This window comes from Castor canadensis, chromosome 11, assembly GCF_047511655.1.
Source record: "Castor canadensis chromosome 11, mCasCan1.hap1v2, whole genome shotgun sequence".
Taxonomy (NCBI): Eukaryota; Metazoa; Chordata; class Mammalia; order Rodentia; family Castoridae; genus Castor; species Castor canadensis.
The window spans coordinates 16422849-16434888 of NC_133396.1; the positions used below are offsets into that span (position 1 = coordinate 16422849).

General features: G+C 50.4%; 1 protein-coding gene across 1 annotated transcript in view; it reads right to left on the reverse strand.

Annotated features, from left to right (window-relative positions):
* The window catches only part of Cacng4 (calcium voltage-gated channel auxiliary subunit gamma 4), a 57701-nt gene that overhangs the window by 3606 nt on the left and 42055 nt on the right, over positions 1-12040 (reverse strand). The window contains exons 2-3 of the mRNA XM_074045488.1: positions 5805-5888; positions 314-454 (exon numbers count right to left, since the gene is read on the reverse strand). Coding sequence (XP_073901589.1) covers positions 314-454; positions 5805-5888 — 225 coding nt within the window. The remainder of the gene's footprint in view (positions 1-313; positions 455-5804; positions 5889-12040) is intronic.

Below are 12040 nucleotides of genomic sequence, written 5' to 3' on the forward strand. Positions count from 1 at the left end.
AGCGAAATCCACATGATGTAAAATGAACCTTTTTTGAAATGCACAACCAAGTGGCATTTCATGAAACCGTCACCTCTGTCCAGTTCCAAACCATTTTTGTCACCCCCCAAAAGGAAATGTCGTTAAGCAGATGCTTCCCACCGCTGCCCTCCACCCGCCCCCTCACCTGGCCTTTAAAAGTTGATGGTGCACACCTATTTTACAGTCTGCCTCCTGCCAGGGTGCAGTGGAGACCATATGGCCACCTCTTCACCACATCCCCAGCTCCTGTCCGGCACCAGTGTCAGAGGGGCCATGCGAGCCGGCGACTCACCTGCGGCCACGAAGAGGATGCCAGCGCTGAGGACGATGTTGTTTCTGCGGCTGTAGATCCTCCCGGCGCCTAGGCACAGTCCTCCAACAAGGAGCAGGATGGCGCTGAGGATGGGAAAGACGCTGGAGGCGCGCACGATGCCTGGGCCGGGAGGGGACAGAGGAGACGGCAGTGAGAGCAGCGACCCTCTCAACCTTGGCCATGGACGGGTCCCAGGAGCCCTGCAGCTGGGCTGGAGGCGAGTGATGGTCCCAGGCTCATTGTTTACTCTTCTGGAGTCACATCTGCCCCCTCTCGCCCAGCCTCTCCCCAGGTGTGAGTCACACTTTCTCAGCTGGACGGGAGCAGAGTCCCTAGGGGGCCCTGGGGAGGCCACAATAACTGCCATTGAAAGCCAGGACTGCACTGGATTCACCTAGCACCTCTCAGCCCCTTGAGCTCTCTTACCAACGGTCTCCATGGAGCCTGCAGAACAGCCTTGCAAGATGCAGTCTTGATCAGTGGCTGTACACATGGGCTCTGGCACCTTAGGCAGGACTGGGTGTCACCCTGCTTTGTGACATGCTAACTGTGTGGCGTTGAATGACTTCATTTCACCCCTCCAAAACTGTTTCCTCACCTGCAAAGTATGCCTCATAACATAGCCATCTCCCCTTATCTCAATTCGAAGAGTTACAGAGTGCCGGAAGCCAGTTAGTGTGGCCCTATGCACACACTCTGCTTTTCGATATGTGTATACCTCTGATAAAGTTTAACGTTTGCGGGTGGTACTGGGTTCGAACTCAGGGCCTCATGCTTGCTAGGTAGGTGCTCTACCACTTGAGTCCTCCACCCCCAGCCCTTTTTTTGCTTTCATTGTTTTTCAGAGAGGGCCTCTTGATTTTGCCTGGGTCCAGGCTCTGACCCCAATCCTCCTACCTACAGCCTCCTTAGCAGCTGTGATCACAAGTGTGCACCACCACACACAGCTTACTGATTGAGATGAGGGTCTCACTAAATTTTTGCCTGATCTGGCCTTGAACTGCAATCCTGCTCATCTCTACCTCCCAAATAGTTGGTATTACAGACATAAGCCACCATGCCCAGCCCAAGTTTAATTTATAAATTAGGTGTAGTGAGAGATTTATAAACTAACAATAAAATGAAACAAGTATAACAATATATAGTAACAAAATTATTTAAAACTTATGAATTGTTTATTTCCAGAATTTTCCACTTCATATTTTTGAATTGCAATTGACTAAAGTCTCAATTGAAACATTGCTGTTCCAATGTCCTGTGGTTGGTTTTGCCCACGTAAGATGCTTAGCTCAGGAATGGCCACAGCATGAAATTCCTAACTGCCCTTCGTTATCTTCAGCATCGTTATCCTCACACCTGGGGACAAAGCTGTGGAAGCTCTCCCTGCAGAGGCAGCAGGGCACTCAGATGCCTGTGGACCACGCTGTCCAGCACAACTACACTTGTGCCCTTGTTCTGCCATTGAGCAGTAGGGGGACCTGGTGCAGGGAACTTCAGTGACCACCTAAGCCTGCTCTTTCATAACCTGGAAATAGTAATACCAACCTGTAGGGGTTGAATTATACCCCACCCTTGGATATATCCGCATCCGAACACCCAGGAACATGTTATTTGGATAAAATGTCTTTACAGAGATGACTAAGGCTCTCAAGATGAGAGCGTCCTGGGTGAATTAGGTGGTGCCTATGGTCAATGACAAGTGTCCTGCTAAGAGAGGAGACGTGGGGAGAAGGCTGTGTAAAGATAAAGGCAGACAGCTGGGCGCTGGTAGCTCACGCCTATAATCCTAGCTATCCAGGAGGCAGAGATCAGGAGGATTGCGGTTCAAAGCCAGCCCCAGGCAAATAGTGAGACCCTATCTCAAAAAACCCATCATGAAAAAGGGCCAGCAGAGTAGCTTAAGAGGTAAGAGTGCTTGCCTAGCAAGTGTGAGGCCTTGAGTTCAAATCCAGTGCCAAAAAAAAAAAAAAAAGAGGCAGAGAATGGAGTGACATGCCCAAAGAGTGCCAAGATCCCTGAAGCTGGAATAGGCAAGGAAAGAGTCCCCACCCCCGCGCTGAGCCTGTATGTGGAGGGGCAGAATCTGACCAGCACCTTAGTTTCAGACTTCTGGTCGCCACACAGAGAGAGTAAATTTTTATTGTTTTAGGCCACATCATCTGGGATCATTTGTTATGGCCCCAGGAATCATATCCACCTCATTATGATGGGATTATTATAAGAAGACATAAGGCACATAATAGGGGCTTGGGTCCCCTTCCTTAAAATCCAGAATAGGAGGGAAGCCAGAGAAGGGAAGAATGACAAGGGGGGGAGTCCAGAGCTCAGCCTTCTTCATGTGCCCTAGGGTCTTCAAGCCAGTGGAAATCTGGTTGTGTGGCCCTCCGTGGCCCCAGCAGGGGACAGCAAGGCAGGAAGTGCTGGCAGATGTCCTCCTGAGCCAGCTGACTGGCTTGAGGCCTTTCAGGGTCTGAAGGCAGTGCTTGTCTCTTTTTGTCGGCCCACCAGTGTGTGCTGCTGGGTCCACAGAAGAGGGATTGTCTGGTGACACTAAATGAAGCTCTTCTCTCTGGCTCCCCCTCCCCTCCATTCCTCTTTGCTGTCTTGAGGACGTTTCCTGTGCACTTCTGAAATGTGCCCCTGAGCTGTGCTGGCCAAAGCTGGGGTCAAAAATCTCTCCCGAATTCTACAGACAGGGCAGGTGGCTAGAGAGAAGGGAGCCCAGTGCCTCTAGGGTCACTTGGGGCCCTCACCTGGTTCAGAGTCATCTATCTATGTATCCTGCCCAGGTAGGTCACACAAACACCTGGTCCTTGCTACATGACTCAGGTTGGAAGTCAAGGTAGCCGTGGATGGTGGTGCAGGTCCAGTGCCTCGCAGAACACGTGGCTGAGAGATGAGTGAGGCTGGGGTACAATCATGCTGTGCTCCCCAAATCAAGCCCTGGTAGCCACGTGTGTCTGCCTGGAGGGTGGACCCTTCCCTGGAACTCACCACTGGGCACAATGTGGACTTGCAGCAGCCCTGCCACCAGTACTCTGTGGCTTGGCATAGCACTCATGATCTACCTAACCAGAAATGCCAAACTTTAGAAGAGGGCACCAGACCCAGGGCAAAATGGATGGAACCCAGGTGGGGAGTGGGGGGCGTGGCAGCAGTGTGGGGTGACAACTCCCTCAGACCCTGGGCTGTTCATGTGCACCCTAACAGACAATAAGGAAACTCAGAACGGAGCCTTCAAAGTACGAGACTTAGGGTTCAGTTCCTTACTGAGTTGCTCAAGGCAAGGTGTAAGCAACACAGCCTTGGACCTATCAGGTTGGTACTCTGGACCTGACACTGAGCTGCCATCGCCACAGGCTGCCCCCCAGGCCTTCCGTGGCCTTCTCTGAATTCCCATTCTCCTTCAGCATGTCAGCACAGGACAGCTTGCTGCTGTACCCCACGTGCCTACTACAGGGCCTGGGCACACAGTAGGCCTAACTCTAACTTTTTGTTAAGTGAGAGAATTTATGTGAACCCTCGCCTCCTACAAACATCCACCCCCAGAGACCTCTCTCCTGATTTTGGAGCTCAGTAGTCTGGACAGAGACCAGAATGCTGACCACTGGAAACCAGAGTGGCCTGGGAAACAGCCCAGACAACCATGCTGACTGTGGTGTTGACCCGTTTCAGGAAGGTTACCTGCTCTCTGGCCCCAAGCTCACCTACGTTCTGGAAGAAAAGGATGATGGGCTCTCAGGCCAAATGTCCCTTTTTGCAGCCACTGAGTGGGATCCACCTCCCTGTTGGGAAGTCTGCTCTACCTCCCATCCCCCAAGCCCATCATCGGCTGGAGACCACAGGCCTGAAGGCTGTCAGCCCTTGTCTTCACTGGGCATCGCTAGGCTTGTTAATGAACCTGGCAGATCTCCCCACAGTGCACACTTGAGAACACATCCTTCCCAAATGAGCTCTAATTGCTGTCATTCTGACACCGCCACTTTATTTAGGAAAGTCACTCTGCGGCACTCTGGGTCCTCCCGCCCTCCCAGGGACACTGCTGGTGGAGTCTGAGGATTCCAGCAGCACATTTTCTGTTTGCCCCTCCAGATCCTCACTCTGTCCTTCCTTCTTTATCCTGCCCTGGGCCCCAGGATGCTGACTCTGTAGACCAAACCATCAGGTTCCCAGGCTCCGGCTTGGAGCAGAGTCTTTGATAGTTATTCCTCTGGCCAGGCTGCAGGATGAAGAGGGAGTGTTCTCTCCTATGGACCACAGATCCTGCCAGGCAGCCCTGTCCATTCAGCTCCCCTCCACTGGCCCAGCACTGCAAAACCCAAAGGATGTCATTCCTACTGTAATCTATGCAAGTGACATTCCTCAAGTGTAGTGTGTAACCTCCACTATTCTCCGTGGTAGTCCTTAGAGGAATCTCATTTGCTTGGTCCAGTAGGGGTCCCCAGGAAGCCAAACTGGAAGCAGGAGGAGAAGAAGATGAGAGAAGAGGGAAATGGGGCAGAGCTCTGGCCAAATTAGTTCAGGTTCTGGACCTGGCTGCAGTAGCCTGACACAGCCTCAGCTCCATGGGAACCACACGCTGTTCTATTTCACCAGATGACTCAGAATCCAAATCCTTTCTGTTAGAAAAAAATGGTCTGTAAGCAGGTGCAGAGTGAATTGTGTTCTCTCTGAGGGCACTGGTATCGATTCTCCATAAAGCAAGCTGGGCCTGAACCCCAGGTGTGCTACCGTGAGCAGCTCTTTGGCTGAACAGGCAAGGGGAAAATGACATCGAATCGTGCTGGTTTTTGCATTTCCAGCATCCTTTCTCCTTCCAGGAAGGTATTCATAGGCCCAGGGACGAGACCTGGACTGAGAGGGTAGAGCTAGGTTTGTCCTTTGGGGCTCAGCAGATGATGTGATGTCTGGGCCCCAGTTTGGAGGTCCTGCTCAGCCTTGGGCCCTAGGTGAGGGCAGGGGCTCCAAGAACAGCCCATGGGCAGAGGTGGTGGCTTTACCAGTTGAAACATAAGGGACACATACCAGAGGCTGTCCTGCTACCTCCCTCACCTCCCTCAGGCTGCCCAGCACACCAAGAAGCTGTTCTCGTGTGGGACTAACTCTGAGTTTTCAAGAACTCCAGAGGTGTGTGCAGGGGAAGGCTGGGCAGGTCTAGCTCTGGCAGGGAAAGGTGCTTGGAGTGTCGCACCCTCAGAGAAGGACCCAGCCAATCAGCAGCCCTGAAGCTGGCCACACCTGGCATCCCTGGGGAGTTGCACACCCCCACCCCCACCCAGGCCTCCGTCTCCCAAGGGCAGGGGCCTGTCTGCCAAGCAACTCCACCAGGACACCCAGCCTGTCAGAGCAGTGCTGCACAAAACTCCATTCTCCAAACTCAGATTTCTGAATGGAAAAGAGTGTCCACCCCTCCCCCCACCTCCCAGCTCCCTTCCATACACAAAGGAAGGCAGAAGCTCTTGACACTCACGAAGGAGATACTCTGAGCTGTCATGGTCATAATCATTGTCCTCAGGGAAGTGATTGATCCGGAAGCAGTGCCCTTTATAGATCCCTGGAGGGAAAGAGGAAAAGCACACTGTAAGTGCTCTGTGGGTTCAAGTGACCATTCATTCCAAACAGGGTGACTGCATGTGTGGGAAGCTCTGTGCAAGCCCTGGGGACACAGAGAAGAAAGGGTGGCTCCAGTGCTGGCTCCATCCAGCAGGGGTGGGGACGCCACACAGAGAACAACTGCACAGTGGAAGGGTGACCCCCAAGGGGATCATTTCATTTATGGTCCATGTCTGGACACCCTTGAGATGAGAGGACTCATTACTCTCTCTGCTGGGACAACAGGTGCCAAGAAGCATGTTGGATCTCTATACCAAAGGGGACTTTAAAGTTGCAGCTTGAAAAATAACAAAGAACTCGAGAAATAGGTGGAGGGGAACTTCCAGGAAAAGGAGGAAGACCAGAAGAGGCAAGGGTGGGGCCGGAGTCTGTCTGTCCATTCCTTTCTTTTGAACACACAATACACTGGATACAGCATGTATCCCAGGATACATGCTGACATGCTGAATGTGGACCCGGCTGGTTCAGATTTCCAATCCCCTAGCTGAAGATAGAGAACAGGGAAGAGGAACTTCCAGAAGGGCTGAGATCATCTCCTACCTGGCTTTCTCCTCCCCATTCTGAAAAATGGCCTCCCCAGGGTGGAAGACAGGACCCCCTGGACTTAGTAAGGGCAAGAAGATGGGCCAGCATTCCCTTCTAGAATCTTTTGTGTAGCTCTCCAGTCCCTTGCTGCCTCACAGCCTGAGAATGCCTACTACAGAACTGGACACCAGTGGAGAGGGGGCACACAGGACGTCACTGTCATGCCTTGCCTGTGCCTACCAACTCCTCACGTGCAGTTGGCCTCCCACTCCTGCAGCCCGAGAGCGCTTCCTGACCCTCTGTGTGGCCTGTGCTGGGCTGTTTCCAACTGGGACCAATCTTTCTTCCCCAGCTGCTGCCAAGTGTCCTGCTGGCCTGCAGCAGCCCAGCCTGACCTCACAGTGGGTGGAGCATGGTCTTGGATCCAGGATGTGTGCCAGATGCACATCTGTCTCTCGTTGCATCCAACTGAGGGGTCCCTGCTGAGCTGGGAGCATGCTGCTCTCCCCCACTGGCCACCAGCGAGCTGCTCACCAGCTGCCCTCCCTGAGCTTTTTCTCCACCAGGCTCCTCCAGCTGCTGCCTCCAAAGGGCAGGCAGCTCAGGAATGACTCCCTTGTCAGGGGTGGTGGAGACAGACCGAGGGTTTCAAAGGTGATGCCTGAGTGAAGCAGGCTTCGACAGTGTTCTCTGGGCTGGATCTAGCCAAGTGCATAGGTAACTCCTCAGTCTATAAGATGGAGGTAACCCCAGCCCTCCTCTCCTAGAGGCAGTGTTAGCAGAATTACACTAGCTAACGGCCAGGAGGATTCTTGGTCCATGGGGATGGCTATGGAGAGGGTCGCTGCTGCTGGACCCACAGTCACCCATCCTAACTGCATGTCCTTGCTCTTTTGTGAGTGGCTGAGTGAGTCCCTGGGCACCCAAAGGACTTTGTGTGCAGAGGGGAAAGAGAGTCAGTCAGGCTGGTCTCAGGCTACCCAGGGAAGGGGTGCACTCACAGAGACTAGAATGGGCCTGCTGCACCTCCCATCACTCTTTGCAGATTTAATGTTTGTGCAGACATTGGATCTGCAAGCATTTTCCACAAAGATGGATGGGATAGGCAGAGCTCTCTGCCACACACAAACACACACACACACTTTCCTAATTCACAGGTCTACATAAAATCACCAAATCACACCTGCTTGTTGGAACAAGTCAAATAATGAGGGTTTTCAACCTCTTCTTTTTCAAGAAGCAAATAATCCCTCTTTTCAGATTTACTCTCCTTCAGGCTTGTTAGGCTTGCGTGTATCTTCCCACAACTCCCTTTCTGTGTGTGCCCCCTGCCCCACAGACTTGGAGTTCTCCCCCATTTTGGGGGACCTCTGGGGGCTGAACCCAAGGCCTTCATCATGCGAAGCCTGCACTCTGAGCTATACCCCCAATCCCTATGTGTTTTTTAAAAAATTTAAACCTTATTTTGGGATCACCTTAGACTCACATACAGTTGTAAGAGATAATATGGAGGTGTCAAGTACCCTTCACCCAGTTCCCCCAACAGCACCATCTTACGAACTAGAGCACAGTGTCCCACCCATGATAGTTACATTGATCCATCATGGTCCAGCTCATTTCATCACCACCAGGATCCCTCAGGTTGTCCTTTTGTAGCCACCCCTACCCCACCCCAGGCAACCACTAATACGCTGTCCATTTTGGTAGTTGGTTTTGTTTTTTTTGTGGTACTGGGGTTTGAACTCAGGGCCTGCACCCTGAGCCACTGCACCAGTCCTTTTTTTGTATGGGTTTTTTCAATATAGGGTCTCGTGAACTATTTGCCTGGGCTGGCTTTGAACCGTAATCCTCCTGATCTCTGTCTCTTGAGTAGCTAGGATTACAGATGTGAGCCACTGGAGCCAGGCTCCATTTTGGTAGTTCTGTCCTTTTGAGACTGTGCTACAAATGGAATCATATGACATGCAATCTTCAAGGATTGGCTGTTTTCACTCAGCATAATTCTCTTGAGAATCATCCAAGAGTCATCCAAGCTGTCTCATGTGTCAAGTCGGTTCCATGGCAGGGATGAGATGTCCCACTGCTTGTCTAATCAGTTACCCACCAAAGGACACCTGCTATTTCCAGCTGTTGATAACAATGCTGCTGCAAACATTTGTGTGCAGGTTTGGGGGTGAACCTGTATTTTCACTTCCCTTTGATTAATGCCTAGAAGTGCAAACTCTTGGGTCAGCTGACAGCAGCATGCTCAGTGAGAGGCTTGCCAAATGGTTTCTAGGATGGTTGTGGTCCCCTATTTTTAAATTGGAATTATGTTTTATACTTTAATCTACAACCTGCTGTCTTCATTTAGTGATAATCACAACCACCTTTCCAGTTAAGAATTTCAGTTTTTAGAAAACTGTTATTTTCTAATTAAAATACAGTAAGTTGATATTAATCCAAAAGTTGCTGAAAAATCCTAAAAGTAAGAGCACATGGCGGAAACGAGGATACCGTATACTTACATACTCAACCTGAAAACAAAACTCGGTTTGAGGACTGTTAGCCTGCACACAGAAATATTTGCTCAAAATATCCCTCCAATATATTTTGCTAATGTCCATTCTACATTTAGGCCATTATTTTATATTTGATAGAAATTGTAAATAGGAATAACATGGTTCAATTACACAAATATATTTCCTTCCTTCCTTCCTTTTCTCTTCCTCCTTCTTCTTCCTCTCTCTCTCTCTTCCACCCCCACCCCACCCCCCTGGCCGAGGATGAAACCAGGGCCTTATGTGTGTTAGGCACTGAGTCACATCCTCAGCCTTATTCACCCATTTTCAAAACACATTATTTTTAGTGGCTACAAATCTATCCATAGTTATGGCTTATCAATGCAGCTATGCCATAAAATCCTCCCCCACGAAGGATTCTGCTCAAAGATGCACTGAACGTACACACACTGCAGTGGCTCTCCCACTTGCCCCTTTCCTTTCCTTCCTTCCTTTTGTCTCTCCCTTCTTCCTGACACACTGAAGTCTTCTGCATTATGGGTTGAAATGTCTCCCCAAAACATACACTACAGTTCTCACCCCCAGTATCTGTTAGTCTGCTTTCTGCCACAGGAACACTATACATGAGACAATTTATAAGGAGGAAAGGTTAATTTTGGCACCGTTTCAGAGCTTTCAGTCTTTGTCCTTTGGCCCTATTGCTGTGGGCCTGTGGTGGCTCAGTATTTTATGACAGGCGCATGAGGCAGGGAGCCCTGTTCGCCTTATAGCAGCCAGGAAACTAATGAGAGGAAGGGGCTGAGGACTCAATAGCCCTTCAAGGAAATGCCCCCAGTGACTTAACTTCCTTCAACCAGGCCCTACCTCCTCACAGTTCCTCCACCTCCCAAGAGTGCCAATAGGCTGGGGACCAAATTGTTAAGACACAGGCCTTTGGGGACATTCTAGATCCAAACTATAGCAGTGCCTTATTTGGAAAGGGGGCCTGAGGAGGTCACGCTGGAGTAGGGTGGGCCTTTCTTATCAACAGGCAGGAAGCTTGCCCCCCATCTTTAACTTTATCCCATGTCAGTCAAACATCTTCAGCTATTTCTTTTATTTCTTTCCTGATGGTTCCAGAGCCTTCTTCACCCTCATTCCCTTCTCTGGGTCTGTTGGGAAACTCTTGGTGCCCTGGAGCACACCTGCCACCAAACCCAACATTCAGGGTGTGAACAGCCCAGAGCACAGCTGGGCTGCCCCCTCCTCTTCTCTGGACCCCATACTTCTATTAATGGGATATGACATTATTGCTGACTCAGTTTCTTGGGAGTTGTTTGCATAGAGTCACCTATCCTCCCTCAACCTGTTTTTGTGGCATGCAGTGTCTATCACATCTATCCCTGTCAAATGTAATTATGTCACCATTGGCTTATGGCATTTAATAGGAAGAAAACTAATGGGTGATGTGAGAAAGAGAGACAGGCATTTCTAATCCACTTCGCACGAGTTCTCTGTCAGTGAACAGGCCAGTTGCTGTGTTATCTATTCAGTGATATTTTTGGGTTGTTAATTTTGAGATCCTGGACAGCCCACAGTGCCCTGCAGGGGGGTCACTGCCTTGTGTTCCCAGAGACACAGTGGCCCCCTCCTTCTTGAGTCAGGAACCCACTGTTGTGAGAGGACTCAGCTGTAAGACCCAGCAGGGTCAGCAGGAGCTGTCCTTGTTCTAAGACTCCATGACTTTCTGTGGTGGAGAGGTGCAGGAGTGTGTGTGTGTGTATGTGTTCGTATCCATTCATCTCCACCCATCACGGGCCACTTTCACTAAAGACATACCTGTGGAAACATCTAGAAAGAGATTTTCTGAAATGTGTCCAGTGTTTTATTTCTGGGTGATAGGATAATGAGTGAATTTTTTTTCCTGTACCTTCTTCTATGTTTCCTGAATGTTCTACAATGTCTGCAAATGAAGCCATAAGGCTGATTAAAAGAAAGTGAAAAGAACACATTCTAAGTGAACGTGTGGAGGCAGGCCCGAATGACCACAGACATCCTCAGCTGCAGAAGCTGGTGAGTGAGGTGTGAACTGTGGGGTGGTAGCAGTGTGGGGGTCGTACTAGCCTCTTGTGAGTGATGTGTCACCTTCTCCTCAGTGACCTCTGAAGATCATGCCTGGGATTCTGCTGCTATGTATAGCTTGGGTGACCAACCCAGTGACTAAAGTGGTTCTAGGGACATAAGACTTTCAGTACTAAAACTGGGGTAAGTTGGTCACCCTTGGAGTCATCTCCAGGGTGCTGGTATCTGACATCAGCCTCCACAATAGGCATCTCAGAGGCCCACTTTAGATAAAGGAATCCTGGAGAAAGGAATGTCAGCCAGTGACTTGATAGTAATGGTGATTGCTATCATTCATGTAATCCCTTACCATCTGCAAAGTGTTTCCATGAGCATGATGTCACCTGACTCCACAAGCATTAGCAGCAGTAATGAATACCCACCGACACCCTTTTTCCCTCACATCACTCAGCTTACCTTTTACTGCAACCACTCTATGGCCACCGGCTCCAGGCACCTGTCACTGTGGATACCTCAATTCAGTTGCACCTTTTATTTCTTGTTTTTTGCTCATGGCACTAGTAGGTGGCCTGGGGGAACTGCTCTGCAGGCACTCACACTTGGAATCTGAGATGTAACCTTTGGGGAGTAGAGGATGGGATGGAAGTTGGTGGATAAATGTTCTCTGTCCCTTTGGTGGGCTGTTCTGAAGTCTACCCTACATTGCTTCTGAGAGGGCAGGTCTCAGAAGGAAGCCAAGTGGTGATCAACACAGGACACCCTTGGCCAGGGCTTTCACTGCCCCCTTGCCTGGTCCCTAGGATAGCCACCGGAGATACAGCACCCACACATCAGCCTAGGGCTCAGGCTCAAAGTGACGCCATCAGCCCATGGCCTGGTTAGAATAAGGCTCCTTTGAAGACAGAGGAGGGAGGCGTAGAATTTCCAAAGATCTGTTTTCAAAACCTCACTGCAGAGGCCCAACTTGGAGCCATTAGGCCCCCATTTCACTGAAGAAGAGAGTGAA